Source organism: Neopsephotus bourkii, unplaced genomic scaffold (genome assembly GCF_033783945.1).
Source record: "Neopsephotus bourkii isolate Nb327-2 ecotype Australia unplaced genomic scaffold, CSIRO-AGI_Nbou_v1 NB_887, whole genome shotgun sequence".
Lineage (NCBI taxonomy): Eukaryota > Metazoa > Chordata > Aves > Psittaciformes > Psittacidae > Neopsephotus > Neopsephotus bourkii.
Window position 1 is genome coordinate 2352472 of NW_026901381.1, and position 23282 is coordinate 2375753.

The 23282-nt window shown below is 43.9% G+C and overlaps 1 protein-coding gene across 1 annotated transcript in view; it reads left to right on the top strand.

Annotated features, from left to right (window-relative positions):
- Positions 1-23282, top strand: part of SETD5 (SET domain containing 5) — a 62422-nt gene that overhangs the window by 36205 nt on the left and 2935 nt on the right. The window contains exons 9-22 of the mRNA XM_061357209.1: positions 2676-2824; positions 3153-3270; positions 3700-3809; positions 4095-4341; positions 4526-4606; positions 6943-7251; positions 8106-8426; positions 9068-9310; positions 12630-12759; positions 13895-14148; positions 14915-14971; positions 16410-16877; positions 18237-18514; positions 21718-21851. Of these exons, the coding sequence (XP_061213193.1) occupies positions 2676-2824; positions 3153-3270; positions 3700-3809; positions 4095-4341; positions 4526-4606; positions 6943-7251; positions 8106-8426; positions 9068-9310; positions 12630-12759; positions 13895-14148; positions 14915-14971; positions 16410-16877; positions 18237-18514; positions 21718-21851 (2899 nt within the window). The remainder of the gene's footprint in view (positions 1-2675; positions 2825-3152; positions 3271-3699; positions 3810-4094; positions 4342-4525; positions 4607-6942; positions 7252-8105; positions 8427-9067; positions 9311-12629; positions 12760-13894; positions 14149-14914; positions 14972-16409; positions 16878-18236; positions 18515-21717; positions 21852-23282) is intronic.

The window sequence follows — 23282 nt, forward strand, 5'->3', positions numbered from 1 at the left end:
TGGCCGAAGAGTTATACACGGATATGGGATTTTGATCATTGGAATGCTTTGAATAAACTGATTCTCAACTGCCCTCATGATGCAAAGGGAAAGTTGTGAAAATACGAAGCTGTTCAGTGTCATGAATAAAATCACCTCAGTGCTGGCTGCTGCCAGATGCTCAACAAACTGAAAGCTGTGAATCACTTTTCTGCCTGCTGTTGCCAAACCAAACCCAGGGTCAGTATCTGCCCTTTGTTGCCTCTGATAATTGCTGACTTGAGCTCAAACTCCTGAATGATTTCACATTCTGAAGTGAAGAGCGAAAGGGCCTTTATAAAATAAAGCCACTGAGTATTATGCAGATGTTGCTCTGGAAACATATTGGAGCAGTTTTGTTTGATTAGCAGTCAGCAGTCCCCAGGGAGTGACATGAACAAAATCATTTGTTCTTTTCACACATGAAAGCATGGCGTTTAATCCTCTTCTTATTTCTGAATTCAGGGAACCAAAACAAGCTGAGCCAGGGCCTTAGCAGAAAAAGCTGGGAGATCATTCCTGTTTTAGCAAACTGGGATAACTGAGTTTTACAGATGCAGAGCTTCTCTTTCCTTCACGGGCTCTGTTTACCTCCCACCACCCCACCTTATTCCAGCTCTGTTCCAGCCCAGGTGAACAGTAATACAGGTCAGTCATGGGCCATAGTGAAGGCTGCCAGCCATTAACTCACATCTCTGAGACATACTAAGAGAATTTGATAGACAAGTAGGATAATTTAGGTTAGGAGGAACTGCTGAAGGTTGTCTGGTCCAACCTTTCTGCGTAGATGAGAAACTGGGTATGACAGCAAACCAAGTGGTAGTATAGAAACAGTTATTCAACTTGGAGACATGCTTGTGTCTCAGTCCTGTTTACCTACTAATTTCAGGGATTTGCTCCTTGTCTCCTTCTGTCACACACTAACAAAGCTACTCCTATTTATTTACTCTGTCTTACCACAGTACAAAGCACATCCAATGTTTTTGAAACAACTTAGCCACTACTCTTGGCAATGCAAACAGTCTTATCTTACAGTTCACTCGTGTCATGGGTTTGTTGATCAGAAATCAGGGCCAATTTGGCTTCTTAGTCTGGAAGTAACGTGTTTCTTCTATGCTAGTTCAGTGGACTTGAGGAATCCTCTGTAAGTTCCTATCAGGACCTGTGATAGGCAAATGACACCGTGCAAGGCTTTTCAGAGGCTCAGATATGTACATGCAGGTTTTTCCCATTGCCAGCAGATACTCTGGTATGAAAGATATACAAGGAGATTTAGAATAGCAAGACCACTGCTTCCATCTGCATAGGTTTGAGATAAGTATTTTCATGAAGCTGTCTTTATCCTGGACCTGAGAGAAGTCAACAAACATCTTACTTCACTGGCTGGTCCAAGGTCTGCAGCATAATGTCATATTAAAACAGTGAAAGCCACCTTCTTCCCAAAGAGGTTTAATTCAGAGCACATACAATTGCTTCTAAAAAAATCCAACCTATCTGTGGTTCTGTACTCTCCTGCACTCAGTATGGAGAGTTTCATTAGGTTCTGAGTGCTGCCTTAAGGCATTAAGTTCATTTTCACAAGGTTAGAATGTCATTGTCCAAACTGAGCCCCTTCTGAAGTTAATGTGATTTTTACCCATTTGAGCAGCGTGCTCAGTAGCTGTTTCTAACAAGAAAGTTCTATCAGCAAAAGTTGGGAGCTTGCTTTTAATAAAATGTTGTGATTTACATCTAATTTAGATAGATGACTGTTATTATTGCTGGAGTAAGAACACTTATGCCTCAATTCACTCCGGAAAACTATCAGAACCGGGTCCTTAAGAGCAATGAATAGCGTGCTTAGGAAAGAACAGGCACAGCTCTAGTGGTGAGGCAGCCAGCCATCTTCATATAATCTTTACTTGCAGAGAGGTTCAATCTGTTAAGCAAGAGAAGGACATTGTTTTTATGGAAGAAGTCTTTCAGTGCTTGTAATATCCCTTCCATTATTCCATAAATTGTGTTGTATTTGGATGTCTGTGCTTAAAAGAATGTTGCTGTTTCATATTGTCAAGACACCACTGTGAAAATCCATTGTGATAGAGTTATAGACTTTAACATAAAGATACAGGAAAATGCTTACTTACAAAATTGTTTCTTCATGTAAAAAACCCAGAGCACTAGTTGAGCAGGCAGATGAAGAGAAGTTTCTGGATGGAGACAGAAATTGCCAGCTGAAGTCTTTGGCCTGTTAGATGGAATTTACCATCCTCTGCAGAAGGAAAAGCTTGTGTTTTTTCCTCTTAATGTGTGACAACCCACAATTTAGGGAAGATTTGAGTTATTCTGGCTGTGAAAGTAGCCATAATTGCAGTTCCCTGTTAGCAGCAACTGACAGGTCTGATTATGCCTCCTAGCTGCAAGACTGAAATCCTTGGTCTGGTAGATTTGTGAGATGTATTGTTGAAAGAAAGGAATAAATACTCTTTGCTTTTGATGAATATCATCAAACTCATTGGTAGTTACTAAACTGCTCCAGAATAAACAATACATTCACCTGGCAGAGCTTGTGTGTGTTGCCACCAGAGTAATTTCTCTTTTCATGTAGGTAAAATACACTGCGTGAGTTAAAAGCCTTTGGTTTAAATTCTCATCTGTTGCTCTGGTTTTTGTTACAGCTGCAGCTGGGAAGGGTGACTCGGGTTCAGAAGCACCGGAAGATCCTGAGGGCAGCAAGAGACTTGGCACTAGACACCCTTATAATTGAGTATCGAGGGAAGGTTATGTTACGGCAGCAATTCGAGGTCAATGGGCATTTCTTCAAAAAGTAAGAGTACTATGAAGTGATTAGTATGAGAGCATCATGGCATGGAGAGGCTAATGTCTCTGTAGGATAATGCACTCTAACAGGGCCCTTGTCAGCTGGGCCATCCGTAGAAATGGGAAATCAAATGTACAACCTCAGCCTGATGCTCTGTGTATGGACCCAAACCTCTCTGAAGTAGATCTGTTAGACCGTGGTGATGGAAGTGCTTAAGCATCCAGAGCAATAGTGCTGATGGAAGTGCTTTTTCCAGTGAAGTGAGGGGTTTACATGTTGTAAATGCCATGGGAACTGGGTATTTGGGGACTGAGGCCTTCTATTACTTCTGCAGGCCATATCCCTTTGTGCTGTTCTACTCCAAGTTCAATGGCGTTGAAATGTGTGTTGATGCCCGCACCTTTGGTAACGATGCCAGGTTCATCCGGCGGTCCTGCACTCCAAATGCAGAGGTAAATTCTCTCTTCTTCATCACTCTAATGGCAAATCCATGTTTAATGCATTCCCTTTTTATGAATATTCAAATTAAAAATGCAGTAAATGGGGTAAATGCTCTGCATCTCATGCCTGTTTGATGGTTTATACTTGGAAGATGAGAAAGTTTGAGAACACAAGGGTTTTTGGTTTTTTTTTTGTTTGGAAGGAAAAGGTTTCTTTTATGGCTTTCCTTTGGCTGCAGAGTGAGTTAGGGTAAGCAGGCTGGTACTAAGTGGAAAAACACAGGATGAGACAAGAGCAGTGATACAGGCTTTTCCCTATGGAGAATTTGGGGTAATTATTCATGGAATAAATAAGAGCTACTTTGCAGAGGATCCTTCCCTCTTGGAAACAAGAAGTGCAACTTGTGGAGACGTTAGTTTCTCTCTACTTTGTTTAACAAGGTTCGTCATGTGATTGCTGATGGGATGATCCACCTATGTATCTATGCTGTTGCCACCATTGCCAAGGACACAGAGGTTACCATCGCCTTTGACTATGAGTACAACATCTGGTGAGTCCTTCACCTCGCCCAGGAGCTCTCCACTGCCCTCCTGGACTGGACATCTTCCTCCAGCCCTTTCCTCGCATTCTACATTTTGCTCCGTTTTCTACTGAATTGCATTTTCCGGCTATTCTGTCCAGTTCTGCTGGCATATTCTCCAATAGAGGCCATAAGGTAGCCTGCTGTCCTTGCTTTGGCACGTGGTGAGATGTTTAGTAGGAGATGCATTGAATGTCTCTGTAGAAGGGTTGAGAAATGAAGAGTGACACGAATTATGTTTGTGTTTTGGAGCAGCAACTATAAAGTGGACTGTGCGTGTCACAAGGGGAACCGGAATTGCCCTGTGCAGAAACGTAGCCCAAATGCTGCAGAACACCTACCTCCACCTGTTTTAGGCACACTGATTGGGGCAGAAACACGCCGGCGGAAAGCCCGTCGAAAGGAGCTGGAAATGGAACAGCAGGGCATGGCTTCGGATGAGAACAGCAGTCAGCAAACAGAGGAAGTTCCTGAGGGACCTGCAGCAGTCAGTGACAATGAGGTAAAGGCCTTATGTATGTTTTTATCATTCAGTGGTGTGGAATCTGATGCACTACAGCACTGGGATCTTCAGCAATTGCAGGAGGCCTTCTTTAAGCCTTTAGCACCTTAGGTTATCATAGGAATCCTGATTAACCATGACAGTACCAGATCTTTGACATACTAAATCTGGGCTTCTCTTTCAGGTAGCAGAGAAGGAGGAGAAGCAAGAAGGGGAGAAAGAGGAACCTGGAGATGAACAGGGAGCTTTGGCCCACAGCCGACGGGCAAGTACCTTTCTTAGTCTGGGTATCATTCCCCTTAGGACATGCTTCGTGCAGTGACCAACAGGTCTAAGTGGTGATTTCACTTGTTTCAACACAAATTCCAGCTGTCAGTGGTATTCAGTAATTTGATTAAAAACAAACAAAACCCAAAACCACCCCAAAAAAAAACAACCACACAGACTGATTACACGGGATTTATGTTAGAGCACTGCAGGTTAGAAGAGGGGGAGATGTGTGTGTGCATATATTTATTTCCTTATTGAAAGGCCTGTTACTTTCAGAGCTATTCTATGCTCTAAAACATAACATTAACAAGACAATCAGCACTAGATTCCAAAAAGATAAATGTGCCCTTTTTACATTCCTGCTGCCCTTCCTTATTGCTATTACAGGAGTTTATGGAGCCATATAGAATCATAGAATAGTATAGGTCAGAAGGGACTTTGAAAGGGCATCTAGTCCATCCCTCTAGCATGGGCAGGGCACCTTCCACTAGATGGTATGATGAACCAGGACCTGATGTCTGTTAAAACCTGACCTGTTTTAGAGGGTTATGTTTGTTAATGTATATCTGTTCCCTGTATGGCTTCATAAATGCATTGCCAAGTGGGAAAAGGCTAGGATCAGGTGCCAGAAGTTAATATGAAGGGTAGACCACAAACAGCATTGTTGGCACAAGTCAACAAACTATGTTCTTTATTGGGAAATTCCTTTGTGCTTCCAAATCATTATTGTCTTAGTCAAGATGTTCCATAGTGCTCTTGGATCTTTGATAACACAGTCTCTTCTCAGCCACCTTCTATTCTGACTAAAGCTGTTTGTTTTCTCTTGTGCTTCTTATGGCACCTGGGATTGCTCCCTGGAACAGACTGCTTCATGCATGTGAATGGAGCTGTTCTGGCTCTATCCATTAAAAAAGAATTACACCCCCCTCCAAAACCACAAAAAAACCCAAACAAACCAAGGAAGAAGGAAAATGTGCTCCCATCCTTCTACCAACCAACAAATGTGTTGGGAACAAGGAGTTCCCTGTTTTTCATTTGTTCACCAAATCCCATAATCTCCTGTCCTTCTCTAATGGGAGATAGGGATCTTCCATGTGTAAATTTCCTGAGAATGCTTTAAATGTGGAGCTAGTGCAACAAAGTGCAGAGCCCAGGGCCATCCCAGTGAGAGATCCTTGGCTTATCTCATGGGGAGATAAAGCAGTCAGTTCCTACTGAGATCTGAATAGGAGCAGCCATCCATCAAGCTGCCCTTTAGCTTGGGGGGAAGATTTCATTCAGCAGAGAAGCTGATCTCTTCCTGGGATAGTATAGTTCAGGAAGTGTTCGTTTCCCGTGAGCCTGTAAGCCCTGTTCCTGTGCGTGGCACCAGTTAATCTCCTTTAAGGAGATTCGGTTTTCTATACTTGGCACCAGGTAAATACACGTATCTATAGTTTTCCCTGTGTCTGGTGTGGGGTTTTTTTGGTGTCTATGGAATATTTTTGACCAGAAAACTGTAAAGGCCAGGCTGCTGGGGTTAAATACTCCTGTGTGCTTCAAAGTACTTTGCCCTCCATGACAAGTTTCAGAAGGCACTTGACCCACATCTAAATATTCGCTTGATTTAGCCTGCATTTTCTGCCAGTCTTTGTTATACTGGGCCTTTTACATACATAATTCCAATTACTTCTGGCACAGCTTGGTGATAGGATTTCCTGTTGTTTCTGTTTACCTAGTAAACACCTTTGGTTTTGCCTCTATTCTCTCATGTTCTCTTTTTCTTACCCACTGTATAAGCTGCTTAGACAAGAGCTTTTATTTGTGAGCTGGGTGATCTCCTGACATCAGGGAATGAATGAATCTGGATTGTTTTAGTCAGTTTGTGTGGTGTTATACTTGCTGCAAATTACTGCTTCACTTCTATTGCCTCTGGCTTCTATTTGCTTCTAATGTTTAGTCATTAGCAAGTAGCTCTGTTTGTTTCCAAGTTGTCTCTTCACTCTTATTTATTCTTTCTTATGGTTTTTAGTTCTTCAAAATCATGAATTTCCTTGCGGCTGTTTTATAAACGTTAACTCACTAGTATCTAAGTGGTCCTATTGAAGAACAAGGTCTAGTTCTTCTAGTTACTCTATGAACACATGATTATTTTGTTGTTCTGGGAAATTTGCCACATTGGAAAATGCAAATATCTGGGAAGAACTGCTTCTTTCTGTCCCCTTTCTGGCTCTTGTCATTGCTGTTTGGCAGTTGTTCTCCTTCCTGTGCTGCATCCCATATCTGTTCTTGCCTCCTCCTCTTTATGTGCATGATTTGCAGTGCTGACATAAATTTGCTCTTGTCTTCTAGTCCCGGGAAGACAGGAAGGTAGAAGCCATCATGCACATGTTTGAAAACTTGGAAAAGAGAAAGAGGAGACGAGAGCAACCCTCAGACCGTAACAGCACTGATGCTGAAATCACCATCAGTTCTGAAGCTCCTGAGCTGGAGGAAATAAAAACAGAGACTCCTGAAACTGAGGATGGAAGTTCAGCACAGAGTGCTAGTGGTGCTGCTGCTGCTGCTCCTGCTCCTGCTGCTCCTGCTCCTGCTCCTCCAAATGTTTCTAACAGTAACAGCAGTACCGGGGTGAACACACGACGGTCTTCACAAGTAATGGTAAGATGAAGACAGGATGGTTTAATAGCTTGTAGCAAGCTCAAATGCAGCAGATCTGATCATAAGATCATTCAGGATGGGAGGAGCTTCATGGGGTCTCTAATCCATTCTGTGTCAGACAGGATCCGTTCTGAGGTCAGTCCAGGTTGGCCAGGGTTTAACCAGCCTTGGCTTAAATACCTCTAAGGAGGGACCTCACAGTCCCTCTGGGAAACCTCTTCCAATTCATGACTGTTCTCATGGTGAAACAATTTTGCCTTTTATCCAGTCTGAACCTCTCGTTTCAGTGTATGTACATTGATGCACCACTGCATGTTCTTGATGGCTTCAGTCTGGGTGTAGGAAGACTGCTCTTATGTTCCCCTGAAGTTTCTCAGGGCTGAACGAGCCCAGCTGCTTTACCAAGTGCGCCCCTTCTGTACTGGTGTGAGCTTCAGCTGGATGGGTAACTGCAGTGATTGAGGAATTCTTTGCCTTTTCTTTGTTTTTTCAGCCTGGTCTACTTTGGATGCATGTGTTCTCATTATAGTGCAGGGCCCAGACACTTACCTGGAATGATTCATGTCAGCTCAGATCAGGAATAAGACCACTTGCCTTGAGACAAGTGGCAAGTTTCATACTGCTGCTTTCTTCCTTAAGACCAATGTCCTTGTTGACCCCCTTTAAAAACACAGCAGACAAGGATAATGTTCCAGTGTGTTTTAGAAGGGTCCTCAAAGCCATCTTAGGAGCCAGTACTAACCAGATCTTGAGAGTCCGGTAGTGTCATTCAATAGATCTCAATCCTTGATGCTGTATGCAGAGAAAAAGAATACTCACAGAGGTGCCTGGACTAATGACACTTTATATTGTAGGATGCTGCCCCTGAAAAAGCAGTTGCTAAGCCAGCTCCACCAAAACCCTCCAGGCCTCGACCAAAAAGCCGCTTCTCTCGATACCGGACCAGTTCAGCACAAAGACTGAGGAGGCAGAAACAAGCCAGTTCCCAGCAAGCTGAACTCGCACAGGCTGCTCCAGAGGAAGGAAGCACTGCCAGCTTGGTAACCACAGCAGATGTCAGCAATGTAGAAGGTCCAGGAGAAGGCAGACAGTTAACAGGATCTGACCCGGCTGCTACCCTGGCTGCAGGATCTCAGTCTAATCGAGCTGCAGTGAAGTACCCCAAAACTAAAAAGGTAAATATGATTGGGTGCTGAAACTGGAGGGGAAAAAAAGGTTTTATATGGCCTTTGGGGAAAAGTTGGCTCAAGGGAAACAGTTCTTCAGAATAGTTGAAATTATGTGACTATATTTTTTACAGTGATATTTGTTCTGTAGTGGATAAGAGCCCTCATCATGATTCAGAGTCTCTGCTCATCCCTGTACACACAAAGATCAGACAAAGAAATTAGTTGGTCTTTATAGCAAGTCTACACAGACCTTAGAGACCAGCAGGTGCAATGGAAGAGGTCTCACCCCTGGGTACAGCAAAGTAGTGCCAACTGCCATATACTGGCCATTAGTGGCCATTAACCAGTAATACATTTAGGCTTGCAGTTGGGTCCTAGTTTTGAACAAGGTGATCAAGTTTTGGGAGAACCTTCTAATAAGATGAGTAGAGCATAAAACCAAGAAGCTACTTGTGTGAAACAGGATTGCCTGTTGTGCCTGCAATAGATGAGAACTGGGTTTGACTTAGGACGTCCTGGCTGTGTTCCTTCCTGTTGAGGATGGAGGGAGGTTTTAGCACACAGGCTGACCAGAGCAATTGCCTTTGTGCCATATTGCCTTTCTTCACCTGTTCCGGTTGCATTGACATGTGTGTTTTCTCCTTCAGTATCTCGTTACGGAATGGCTGAATGACAAGGCAGAGAAGCAGGAGTGCCCTATCGAATGTCCTCTGCGCATTACTACAGACCCAACAGTTTTGGCAACTACCCTGAATATGTTGCCAGGTCTCGTCCACTCCCCGCTGATTTGTACCACACCTAAACACTACATTCGTTTTGGTTCGCCCTTCAACCCCGAGAGACGGCGAAGGCCCTTTCTGTTGGATGGAGTTTACAGCTCCTGTAAAAAGGTATGTTTGCTCAGGTCTCCCCTTCAGGAGCTCTGTAGTTAGCAAGCTCTTACTAGCATCCCTGCAAAGTCACTGTGTCTTCTTTGGGCCTATTTCCATGTATTCCTGCTGAGCTGGCCTTACCTGGTGTGTCGATGCAGTCTCCAGGCTATGGCTGCTGATGCCCTCCTAGCCAGGATTCAGTCTTCATCCTGGCCTTTTACCAGGCAGAACAACTGTTCCGTGGCTCTCCTCTTAGAAACATGTACTTTCAAATCTGCAGTAGCTGTTTATTATCCAGCATATGTGATTCAAAGAGTTTTAGTCATTGCCTTTAGAATGTTTTATGTTACCACTTTCACAGTCAGAGCATGGTTGGCACTGTGGGGATAAGACAGTGCAAAAGACCTCAGGAATACATTGCCTCAGTCAAGATCCATTGTCTTTGGCAACCCTTTGTTGTTTAGTAAAGCTTAGGGCTTGTCTGTTTGCAAGAGCAAGCCCGCAGCTCTTTATTTGGGATCATAGACTATCTACAACAGATACTTGTGGCTGTGCAGGAAGCCTGAACCAAGCCCAGCTGAGGACTTCATTGCTCCAGAGATGGTATGTGGCCATGCTAGCAGTTACCCATCCCAGGGAAACAGTAGTCCCGGTTAGTTTGCTCAGTCAGGTTTCTATCAGAATCCATCTTGCCTGTTGCCTGTCAGCTTTGCTCACTGGCTCTTCCAGTTCCTCTGTGATTGCTTCAGAACAGTGTTATGGAAATCCTTTCTGATCTTCCACTCTTGGTAGCTTTCACAGCCAGGTACCATGGCCTGGTTTCTTTGTCTGCCTTTGAGGATGTTTTTCCAGGGAGAAGCTTTGGACTTTATTGTTTCCACCTTCAGCCAATTTGTTGTTATGCCCTAACAGGCACCTACAAAAAGAAGCCAAGGTCTCTCTTGGGTATTTTCTTCACAGGTCAAGCTCTTGATCATTCATATATACACTCATATGAACAAAGCCATGTTTGTTTCTATGTGTCTGCACAATTTCCCCATGCATCTTTAAGCTGACAACTTCAAGGTTTGAGCTGCTTTTTTTGAACCAAAACAGTGTCTCTGAGCCTCAGGGCAGAGAGAAGTATTGAGAGTGAACCTGTCAGAGCTATTCTGAGTTGTCTGCTGTGTTTGCTGTACAACCAGCCAGCAGCAAGCTCACAAGTCAGTGGAAACTGTTGTCACAGAACAAGTCTTCCAATCTGTCGCTTTAGTTGGCTATTTTCTAGTCATACAGTAGTTCTCAGTGTTGGAGAGGGAATGGCCCAGTCTCACTCTGGATGGCTTCCATTTAATCTACATCTTTCCTGAAGCCAAATGTCCAAACCAGAATGTTGTGCTGCAGCTGGGCCGTTTTCAGAGCAGAGCTGCTCTGCATCTTGTAGCCTACACCCGTTTTGTCCATCCCAGGATAATGACCGAGTTTTCTTTGACAGGGTGATGTAGATTCATGTTCAGTTTATGATTTACTACATTTGTTAGAATAAACCATTAGTTTTCTAGCCCTTAGCAGACGTTGCATAAAGTAGATTTCTACCTTTTGCAGGGAAATGGTCCATAACCGCTCGAGTAAGTGGTTTCATCCACCTTTGTAGGAGTTCCCAAGGTTTTTTTCATGGAGAATACTTGGTAGCATTCAGTGGTTTCATCACTGATAGTCTGGAAATGTAAAAAAAAGTCTCTGCTCACATTCAGGAATGTTTAGAAAACTCTCACTGGGAAGACCCCCCTTTCAGCCAGCTGAGGTCTAGAAATGGCGCAGAATTTGATGACTTTGCTCTCTCAAGACCTGATTTTGTCTTGTCTGCTTGTCAAGAAGGTTGATTTATAAAGGCTGTTGAATAGATCACATATTTTCTTGGATTGTCAGCAGGCCTCTTCCTCAAACTATTGAGGGCTGTGCCAAAACCCCTCAGCTGATGATCTCAGTTTGCATCCAGAGCCTGCCAATGTCTGAACCTCGCAAGGAAACTGAACTGTATAACCTGCTCACGTTAATCACGCAGTGTACAGTGACTTGGCTGTCAGATCAGATCCCCATCTGAGGTAGCAGTGCTCCAGACTGGCTGGCACTTCTCGCTTTCCCTGGTGGCCACAGTGGAACCCACTGAGTTATATCTGATCAGAGAAGAAGCATCTGCTGTACAGTAGTGGAAACCATCAAAATAGGCCCTGTCACCTGCTCTTCATCCACGCCTTCAAGTTTTTCATTTGAAGGATTGTGGCCAGAGTTTCTGATGCGTTTCCAAGATAGCTTTGAGGAATCATAAGTCATGTACATGTATCAAAAATGGGATGTGTATTGCTGGTGTGCAGATGAACTGTTGATATCTGAAAGGTGACTATAAACCTATCTGGGAGAAGAGGCTGGTAAAGTGAGTCCAACAACACGAGTGCAAATCACTGTTTGCTTTTCTTCAGCAATTTGCTGTCATTTTACTGAATCACCTGGGTGTTCTCCCTTACATTGTGGTGGTTATTTTTTATAGTAAAGCAAGCAAAGGTTTCCTGCCTGCCATCAGGAGTTGGTTTATATCAAGGTACAGGGCAGATTCGCTGAGACTTCAATTCATGTTCACTTGCATGAGATGTGAAACATTCTTTATTGTCTATACTCAGAAGACCACTGTGATTTTCATCTCTTTTATTAGCAGCTGAGGAAAAGATTTGCCTTTATTATTCTCATCTTGGTTTACCCCCCTTGGAAACTGCTGCTTGCATTTTATCACAGTTTTTTCTTTGCTTTTTGTCTCTGGCAGCAAGCACAGTCCTGAAAGAATCATTGTGTGATTAAACTCAGCCATTTCTCTGCTGGAATTGTTACAGCAGCGTCTGTGTTAAGCTCTAATGTGCCTTAGTGGAGCAGGGGCACAATGTGTGTGTGCTCCTGGGCAGGAAACAGCTTTTATTGCAAAAAATCAGGGTTTTAAGATAGTTCATCGTATTTATCCCCTTTTTCTTCTAATTAAGATTCCTTGTAATAGTTTTTAGCTGCCAGAGTTTTGCATTTTATCTATTTATAGTTTACTCTCTATTTATCTTTGTGTTATTGCTGAAGACTGCTGATGCCCAGAACACATTGGGAGCGCATAGTCAGCCCCATCACAGCAGGTGGTAGGCTCAGTGCTAACTGCTGTGTTCTAACAGATTCCTGTCTGAGCACACCTGAAGGAGGTAACAGCAGTGTTCTGAGCAGTCTGCCCTGCTGCACTGAGGTGTAGGAGTTTGAGTACATCCTGCAAAACAACATAGAAAGTACCAGAGGGTTTGCATGTTTATGCAGTCTTGTTCTGTTTCAGCGCTGGATCAAACAAGCTCTGGAAGAGGGGATGACTCAGACCTCACCAGCTCCACAAGAGAACAGAACCCAGTGTCTATACCAAAGTAACGAGAGCAGCAGTTCTTCGAGCATCTGCAAAGATGACCCAGGTAAGTGCTCAGCACCACTAGTGTTGGCCTTGAGTGAAACTGGGGAAGCTGCTGAATAACAACAGCAGCTGTGCAGGATGTGATCTTAACGTGTACTCCTGCTCGATGGCACAGATCTATGGCAGGTGAGAATGACACTTTGCCCTTTACTCAGTTTTCTGCAGACCCATTCAAGCTTGACCGTGTGTGAAGCTTCTCAGTATTCTATGGAAAGATAATCACTTTATCTTGTTTTATCAACCTTAGTGCTGTGTGATGCTTAGTCCAGTAGAGGTAAAAACCAAAAAAGAGTACAATATCTTTTTTCAGCAGGGTGCTGTTAGATGGACGAATAAACATCTACTGACTATAGGAAGATATAGCAAAGTCTCACAGGCATGTAGGCAATGAGCAAATTATTAAGTCTCAAAGATGGAGGAGCTAAAATCTGTGACTAAAGCAGCAGAATGGTTAAATATTGTGTCTGAATCTTTCTACAGAGAAAGAGGGTGAAGATCTGCCCAGTCAGGGATCAGTTTTCCAAGGACAACAGAGACAGGAAGCTAGACATCATGCAGAAAATGCAGAATTGATTACTGAAAAGTTAGATGAATAGGAACTGGACAGAATGCCAGAGCCAATAGATGCACATCCCTGAGCAAGACCTGAAGAAGAAACAGCTGAACTGCAGGATTTACTGAATACTTTTTTCTTCAAACTGAGCATCAAAAAAGATATTATTTTGACTATGGCTAGGCCTAAGGGAAAGGCATTAATCCTTTGTGGGAGTGAAATGTGTTTGGGCTGTATTGACGTAGCCTATAGGCAACTGTTAGGTTCAGGTAATAACTGAGCTGCCTGTGGTTGTAGCAGTGACAGTGACATGTCCTCTGATCCCTTTCCTCTTTCTATCTTCCTTTCCTTGTTCACTGTATGTTCCTGATTATGTATTGTTCTGTTACCAGTATCTAGACACGTCTCAGGATTGGTATGGAAGGTACTTCAGAGGTACTTCATTTTGAGGAACCTTTCATAGTCACATTGGAGACTCATGGGCTCCATTTGGGTTGGCAATAGGGGACAGGAGACCGCGTGTGGTTTGCACGTGGTTAAGGTTAATGGTTGAGCCCTGTCCTCAGCTCAGTCTGTTTTTCAGACTTGCTGAGTCCCCTGAAGAAATGGAAGTCTCGCTACTTGATGGAGCAGAATGTGAAGAAGTTGCTGAGGCCGCTGTCTCCCGTCACCCCTCCACCTCCCATCCCTTCAGTTCCTGGTTCAGCGAGCCCACAGCTGGCTACACCCAGCTCATCACTGCCGGGAGAGGAGGAGAGTCGCAATGGTTATGGCATCATGTTCTCACCAATTCCTTCTCTGGCTGCTAGTCGCTGCAATACTCCACTACAGTTCGAGGTAAATCTGACCAGGGATTGGGAGTGCTAAAAAGTGTGGAACTGGGGCATTTGCAGCAGAGGTAGCACTACAGACACCTTCCTTTCTGACAGTGTGGTTATGTTGCTGAGCAGCATCACAGCATCACAGCATCACTCGAGCATTGCTTCCTGTCTCCTCTACTTCATTTCTGGCCAGGACTCCTGATCTGGTCAAACCTTGCTGCAGCCCAGCCTCCCTTCACTTTATAGCTACCATTATAACATTGGTATCATTCTCTTCTGCACAGTAGCTCCCAAGTTTTGCAGGCTTTTCAGTGTTCTTTAGTCATCTTCCCCACTCCAGATCTCTGTGCCAATGTGGCTAATAGAATGTCTGTGGAAGTCCACTATAGTGTTTTGGAGATCTTATTTCACCTTTTGGGGAAACCCAGCCTTTCCTTTCTGCCTTGTTCTCAGACTGAATGCCGTAAATGGCTTTCTCTGTGTTTCATGGTGCAAACATTTATCTGAAATCATGAGAAATACAAAGAATAAGATGCTTTTCTTAACATTTGTGTCCTATTTTGGGTACTAAGTTATAGCATGAAGCACAGTAGCGCAGTGCTGTCTCTGTGCTTCCAGGAAGCTTAAGAAACTACTTTATGGATGGAGTTGTCATCCCAGGCTGTTTCCCGGGATACTCTGTTTAGAATAGCCATTGCTAACCTCTTTGCTTGTTTTTTCATTAATTTATTTTGCTTCTTGACTTAAGTAGATGAATAACGAGATGCTTTTCTCTTCTCTAGAACGTCTCCTCCCCTGAGAATTCCCCTGCGCACAGGCCTGAGTCCATGTCACCCGAGGTAGTTATCACACTGTCTTGATTACATTTGAGGCCAGTGTGTGTGTGTGCTTGTGTGTGTATTGAGGCCCTGGTGGGAGGGAAGGGGTGAGGAGTGTGGAGGTGAATGGGAATAAAGGTGGGGCATTAATCACAGTAAAGCTGAGAAAAGTTTTCAGGGTTATCACAAAAGAGCAAACAAATTGAGGACTGAAATTTATTATTCACTTGGCACTGATGGGAAACAAGCAGTGTGAGGTCTTGGTATGTCTCAGCTACTAAGGTGAAGGCAAGAGGTCTAATGACCCTGGAATTACCCTCTTCAGCTCCAGCCCAGCAGATAAGTGCTGTGTGATATTTACTCAGTGGCAGTAAAATGCCTATGGGGGGAGAAAAGGGAAAGCATTCGCAACTAGTTTTGAGTTAGGAGGACACAGTGGTGCACCTGACCTGCTCCATTCAGCCTGGATTTATCACCTGTTCACTTGCAGACTTCAAAACGTTGAGGTGATGCCAGAAAGTAGGATTTTGTTTACCTGATGGCCTGTTGCAAAACATGAGGTGAAGTATTCAGAGCCTGTTTCATTGCAGAATGAATTCATCTCCAGTGTGGCAGAGGAAACGTTCTCAGCAGCAGCAGTAGGGCAGAGCTGGTGCCTGGTGCTGCTGTGTATTTCCCTAAGCACTGTAGTCCTGCAAAGAGGATGAAATCTTGTCAGTTATGCTCATTGTCTGAGATCATGACATATTAACATGGTGAAGGAGATGATTATGCAGTTGCCCTGGAGGGTTTTTGGCACTTCAAGCAGATAAATGGAGATACTGTTGTATCAGTGCCTAGTGCTCCGGAAACTGTGATAGCACAAAGATGATGCCTTTATGGTTTTGTTACAGAATGTAACATGTAGAAATGCAGTATAAATTAAATGAATGTACTATTGTTAGAGATTTCCAAAGCTCACAATAAGTGAAAACAAATGGCTTGGATATCCTGGTCATTTTATTGTTAGGAAGTTAGTAGTGGCTGACTTGGGCCAGCCAGGAATTGGCTAATAGAACAACAAATGGACAGCAGATCTTTCTGTTTTCTCCCCAAAATGAACCCTGAAGTACTCTGCTTTGCCATCAACTTCGGGACATATGAGGCCATTGTGAAAATGCTTTTTTTTCTTCATTGACTGCTCGGACGTAGTGCTGACCCTTATTCTCTTGGTGCAGTGGAACTGCTAAAGGACAAAGGCTGACTTGCACTGGACAGCTAAACTGATCCTTAGTTTCAGTCACTCCTTATAGAATGAGTGAAATAGTGCAGGAAGGGACCAGAGGGGATCAAAAAGGAACTGAGAAGCAGTAAGCTAGCATTGTACAGAGCACTTTCTGATTTGATTTTCTCTCCCTACCCTTGCCTGACCCTTTCCCTGACTTCCCACCCCCTCCTATGTCCTTCTCGGATTTTCCAGCTCTGCGTCCGATCCGACTTGGATTTGAAGGGTGGGTACGTGGATTCCAGTGCAAACACTTGCCCAGAATGGCCATTGCTGCTCAACTTTGGATCCTCTGATCTGGCTCCACAACCCTCCATAAACTCTACTTCAGAGATGAACTTCCCAGGGAAAAGTGGGGAAGCACAGATGCTGCTACGAAGCTCTGATCAGGCTTTTCGGACAGAGTTTAATTTAATGTATGCCTTCTCCCCATTGAACGCTATGCCACGTGTGGATGGGTTGTTGCAGGGATCTCCTCCTTTGGGGGAGAGGAAGCCAGTGAATTCAGAAGCAGGTTGCTGCAGCTCTCCTGCTGAAGGGTATTTCAGCAGACACGAGTCAGGGCTGCTTAAAGAGACAGTGCATGGATCCATGTCACCGTGCGGCGAGAGGGCTTGTGAAGGCGTCAGATCTGCTCCTCAGAATCCTCCACAAAGGAAGAAGGCAAGTATTGCTGTAAAAGGAAGTCTTAGGTTGTAGGAACCTGAGTGGGAACAGTAAGCACCATGGAAAGACTTATAGGGAGAACAAAGAGAGCAGAATACAACTAAAATACAGTCTGGGCAAGTAATCCAAACAGCCAGTGCCTGGGTGAAAACAATCTAAATGTTGTTAAGAGAGTGAGCTGCCCTTTAGGCAGGATTTTGATGTGAGAGGTGAAAGAAAAAGTTCACAATGAAAATACCTCTTCTGGGAGTTGTTCAACTGGGATGAGACCCAGAGGAGTAACAGTGCAGCTGTACTAGTTGGTGGAGGTGTTATTTACCAGGATGGAAAGAGTTCTTACTGGATCTGATGTTTGAAAAGAAAACATAGGCTGTTTATTAAAACATATTAGGACATTACTATGGAAACAGTAACAAGAAAAGTAGATGAAGGTTGTTACTTAAATTTTAGCTCTTTAAAAGTAAAACTACAGGGGTATTGTTTAAAGAAAACAAATGTGTATTGGTTTCTAACTCAGATCGCTTGTATAAGTGTCCAGCTGAACGGAATGTCTTATTTCTATTCCATTTCTGGAGGGTTTTGATTTTTTTTCAAGTTATACTTAAAACCTTCATATGTTGCATTACTTTTGGAAATACCCTCTTCAACATCTTAGTATTGTAAAGCCTTTTGTGCAGTCATTGAGTCATAGTTGATGAATTGTACAGCAGAGCAGAGCTGCCTTCTGTAAGTCCTTTATGTCTCTGTGCCTCATAATAACCCTTATGGAGAAGGCACACTGAAAGGTAAGTGCTCATCTATATATCCATATATATTTTAGGCTCTGCTGTCCCTGTGTTAGGAGATTATGTTATCTGGGACTTTTTGGTTTGTGTCTTTGACAAAGCTGAGAGTGTTTTGCACAATCTACAGTCTACATTTACTAAAAGTAGGCTGTTTTTTAAGGGTTAGTACTGGCAGTTTGCAATACCACCATAGCAGGAACCCTCTCAAAGGAGGGTGTTGAGAGGAGGAGGATATAGAGGCTTGATGGTTGAATATACAAGCATGTACTGAAGTAATGTGAAATCCCAGGTTGTTAGAGAAGCAGACTAGCTGGATACTTCCGAAGTACTGGTCATGTGCTGGTGCAGTGTGGGTGAGCGTGGCAGTGGGTGAATGGTCCAGATCTGTACCACTTTCCAGGCACACCAGTAAAAGAGCTGATTCAGGAAGATTTTATAATCCAAACAAACCTTTTAAAGTTTTATCTGCAAACCCAGACAAAAAGATTTTTTAAATGGTTTTTGGGCTTGTCCCTCCCCCTCTCCCAGTCCATTGCATTCCCAGACTCACGGCTGCATTTTTCTCTCCAAGGTGTCTCTATTAGAGTACCGCAAGCGGAAACAAGAAGCCAAGGAGGGAGGTGATTCCATGCGATGTACAGGGACTCCCACGCGACAGGGCAGCAGCAGCTCTGCGACCGACACAGATGGCAACAGCTCTGCAGTACGAACCCCATCCTCCCCACACAGCGGCTTCTCCCCTTCTCATCCCTCCCTGCCTCATGTAGAGGACATCAGCCCGCCAGACTCGAGGGGTGCTAGTTCCTCATCGTCACTCAGCAAATCCCAGGAGAACATCAGCAGTAGGTGGTGAGTGTTATCCTTCCAAGCAAGCCTGAGGTTGCTCCACAGAGGAGGACCAAACTCTATAGGGGGCATGTCCATAACAATGTCTGCAAGTGGATGGATTCAGTTGGGTCTCTTGGCATTGTTCTCTGAAGGGGGCCTATAGGGATGCTGGGGATGGACTCTTCATTAGGGACTGTAGCGACAGGACAAGGGGTAATGGGTTCAAACTTAAACAGGGGAAGTTTAGATTGAATATAAGGAGGAAATTCTTTCCTATTAGGGTGGTGAGGCACTGGAATGGGTTGCCCAGGGAGGTTGTGAATGCTTCATCCCTGGCAGCATTCAAGGCCAGGTTGGACGAGGCCTTGGGTGATACAGTTTAGAGCGAGGTGTCCCTGCCCATGGCAGGGGGGTTGGAACTGGATGATCTTAAGGTCCTTTCCAACCCTAACTATTCTGTGATTCTAAATCAAGTAATTGCTAAGCAACTGTGAAGAATACAAGCAGCCTTCTCAGCCTGCCCTTTACTTCTTGGTTTAGATATCAAAAACTGTCTTTGAAAGATCCAGAGATAAAGAGTTGACTCTTCCACCACTTTCCTTTTAAAGGCTCAGGTTTGAAGGTCTTATTCTTGCAATGAGAATTTAATCCAGGTCTGGTCTTCTTGAACCTGAGTGATACTAAATCAGCTCCTACTCAGAAGGAAAGCTAACAGAGCCCTCTGCAACTTGACATGTGAGAAGCAGGGACAGTGAAACAGCTCCACCTTTCCTAATGCCTTGCACATACAGCTTGAAGAGCAGTTAACAGACTGCAGTCAGTGGCTTGCCAAAGGCATGGGAAGCACACCTTTATCATGTTACAGTAAGAAGGTTTGATAAGGGGAAAGGCTGGTCTTCAAAACCTTTTGAACCCAGTAATAATGTCTGGTCCAAACAATGAAGTACTGCAGCACTGGAATGCAGAGTGTTTCATTCTGTAGTGTCACTGCAGTGATGGTTAAGATGTTCTGCTGACTGATGTAGTACACTGGCTCTGCTGCTTTGTATTCAGGTTCTGTTCCTGCACACCACAGGCTAAAAGGCAGAACTTTCTTAATGCTGATCTCCACACAGGCAGCTGTGCCACTGTTCATGTAATGGTGGGGGGTGGCAGGGGAAGGAGATGCAAAGCAATGCTGAAGGCAGTGAGGAGGAGGATGTCTGTGTTAAAAGCGCCTGAGAAACATTCATTTGGGTGGATTTGCAGGAGCAAGGAGATGTTTCTTTCACTTCTTTATCACTCTTCAAGCAGAGATTAATAGAAATGATTTGTCAGTGCTCTGTCTACCAGATGACCTTCTGTCAGATGTTGGGATTTGCCATAGCTTAGGCTGATGATTAGCTTATCATCATTATTTTATAATCAAGTTTTATCCTGTGCAAGCATTGATAACCCGTGTCCTTCTCCTCCTGTGCCACTTTTTTCTGCCTGTAAAAAGGTGAAAGAGAAACCTTGAATGGGAAAAAATAATAGCTCAGGGTGAGGTGTTGGTGTGGCAGCCTTGCTCTAGTACCATGTTTTATATTCCAAGCTTCATCTGTTGCTCATCAGCAGGTGCTCTGGCTTCAGTTTCTCACATGGTTTCATGAGTAAGTATTGTGTGGGAATAAAGATTGTATTGTTACAGGACACTGGATATAAAGTTGGAGCCATGCTGCGATGTTTTGAAATGGGATGAAGCAGTTTTGCTGCCTTTTAAGTTCTTATTCTTCTGTGTTTTAATGGGCAAGGCTAACAAACGTACAGTCACCTTCTACTTAAAAAGCTATATTAGGAACTGCATGTAACAGAGTTAAAGTTGTGACCCAGTTGCATCTTTAAGTGCCTACATTCCAGATACGTTCCCAGACATTCACAATAGGATAATATCAGGGACAGAAGGAAAGGGTGGGAACTAAAAATATGTGCCTTACTTTTTTTGAATTGTCCTGATTTTTGCTGAATTCTACAATAATTGCCAGTAGCTTTCAATTAAAAAAAATACTAAGTTTCTGTCTCTTTCAGTTGCCAAGATACAGCCATCACAATGTAAACAGATGTGCTGCAGCCCACTAAACCCAGCCTTGCAGAACACTGTCTCCAGCAAAACAATAGCAGCAATGAAGATGTGAATTCACCCCCTCACCCTATTCACCTCCAGGAGGTGTGACCTCTATTGTCTTCTCCCTTCTGCTTCAGTGAGGGGTGAATTTTCATGTCTGGGCTATTTAAAGAAATAAAGCTGATGGAAAGCACAGTTTTTAATATACCTTTAAAAAGAAAATAATTAAGTGCAGAAATCTGTAAAGATGGTGTTAAAGCTGCATGCAGTGCATTTAATAATGCATAGTTAAATATAGGCATCCTTAAAGCACATGTTCTTCAGTGTTTAGGGTAAAGGCATTGTGAATCCCTGGTCAAGGTAACTATCTCATGGGTTAAAATACATACATCTAAAGAGACTTGGATGGTCCTGTGCATGGTAGATTGAATGTTGACCTGGGGGTCTGGCGTTTGGCTGTGGCTCTTTTTCTTCTACACATTGGCTTTAGGAAAGCTGCTTCACCTCTTTTTCACCCTCAGAGCAGACACTGGTGATACATGATGGGACAAGATCTAGCACCAATCTTGAGTGGAGAGTTTTCACATTACCAAATAAATGGGACAAAGTAGTATGAAGGGACAGAATGGCCAAAGTAGGTGGGACTGTACTGCCTTGACACTGTAAAGGTATTGGGTTTGCTTCTTTTTAGGTTGAATACAAGTAGTCTGTGTGAAATAACTGCAACTAATCTTAAAATAATGCCAGGATTTCCAAAATGCTGTTGAATCTCAAACATTTTTTCTGGGATAAGGTGGCCTGTAATCTGCTGGTCTACTGAACTGGGTGGTTTATGGTTTTGATAAGAGTAAAGACTTTGTTTTTCTGAAGGCAGTGCTATCATGGGAGCCAGGGACTGGCAGTGGAAAATCCCACAGGAGGTTACTTACATTGCAAAAGCAGTTCAGAAGTTTATTCCTCATCTGTCTATAGAGCTGGTGGTCTCTGATTCCCTCCCTTTTATGGTAGGGTTTGTGCTTGCACTAACGTTTACCAGTGGATTTAGGCAAAGCCAAACGTGTCTCGCAGTTATCCCAAGGACCCCACAGCCCCTGTGCGTGTTGGTCCCATCCCTCTTAGTTGTGTCATGGTTTTGTTGCAGGATGGTCCCAACGTCGGTGGAGAGGCTTCGGGAGGGCCGAGGGATGCTTGAGAAGGTGCTGAGAAGCGGTGCAAAGGTATCCCAGAGAAACGAATCCTCACCTACCCGTGACAGTGCCATCGAGAGGGATGCAGGTAGGGAGAGGAACCTTTGGAACACTTGGTTGGTGGGAAGTGATGGGCTCGGGTAACATAGCAAACCTCTCTGTGAACTTGGTTGTGCTTTCATCTTTAACATTATCAGTGCCTTCCAAGAGCCTCATGCATACTTGGTTGCTATTCTGATATGCATTGAGCCTGTATCTCTCTTTTATTGGACCTGGAGGACCTTCAGGATTCTCCAGCGTTTGGATTCAAGGCTTAACCTGCATCTTTGCTCTGGCAAGGACAGCTTCTTTGTCCTTGGACAGATGGGTTAAGCAGCATTAACTCAACTGCCCCTGGTTACTGGGGATGAAAGTGCTAGTATTCAATAGCTCTAGCTGGCTGAACGTTCGGATAAATGTATTATCACACTAAAATGCAGGTGTGTGCTTTAGGCAGTGCTAAGAACTAATTCAGCTTCTAAATCTTACTTCAGCTCTTTTTGAAGTTATTGGTTCCCTGAGTTGTGATGTTTGTCAGCTGTGTGAAATGCACTGAGCTCTGTTCAGTTCTGGTCGATGTTCCTTTCCTCTCTGAATAAAGCATTGTCCTCTCCAAGTAGCACACAGTGTCAGTGTTTGTGACTTGAGCTGGAATCGTATCCCTGTGTTACCAATCAGTGGGCTAAAGGTGAGATGTAACATTGTGGGAGATGGACAGATCACTCCATCGTTACCCAGTTTCTCAGCTCTGAAATGGAGTGATTTTTCTGTTGCTTATGTTGCAGTCTCTGTTGAACACAATTGTTTTCCCTAGCAGAGAGTGCCCTCAGAACCCTGACTGCCCCTGGGACTCAGAGCAGTGGATCACTGCGTCTGAATAACTTTGTCTGTTGCCATCTGCCCCTGCTTCCTCATCGCTGAGGACTGTTGGTACACTCCTGGCTGATACGACTGCAGCTTGCTGATGATCTGTAGCAGGGATCTGAACCATTTGCAGTAAGGCCTATTTAGAAAGATAGGCAAAATCCAGGCTGTAATCTGTACAGCTCTGCCTTTTCAGTCCTACCCAAGAGCTAGGCTGGAGCTAAATGCTTGTCTACATTGATCCATTCTCTCTTGATGCACAAAACCCATCCCACTCCAAAACTCAGTGCTGCAGCTGACAAAGGTCTTTTTGTCTCTTTCATCCTAGTGCAGCAAAATGTCTTTATCCTCTTGTTTTGCATACTTGGGCAGTTTCTTCAGTAGCTGCTTTAGATTCTGCTTAGATTTTGTGAGCCACCTTCCCTCCCCCAGCTGCTGGTCTGCTGCTTACTGAAACAAGTGAGTTGCTGAGTTCCCTGCCATGCCTGGTATCACCCATAGCAGTTGTGACGATACACATTTGGTTACACACACAATACACAAGTGAACACAGGTGTTCACTTGATGCTGTAATGGATGATAATATGAGCTGAAAACCCCGAATTTGAGTGATTTG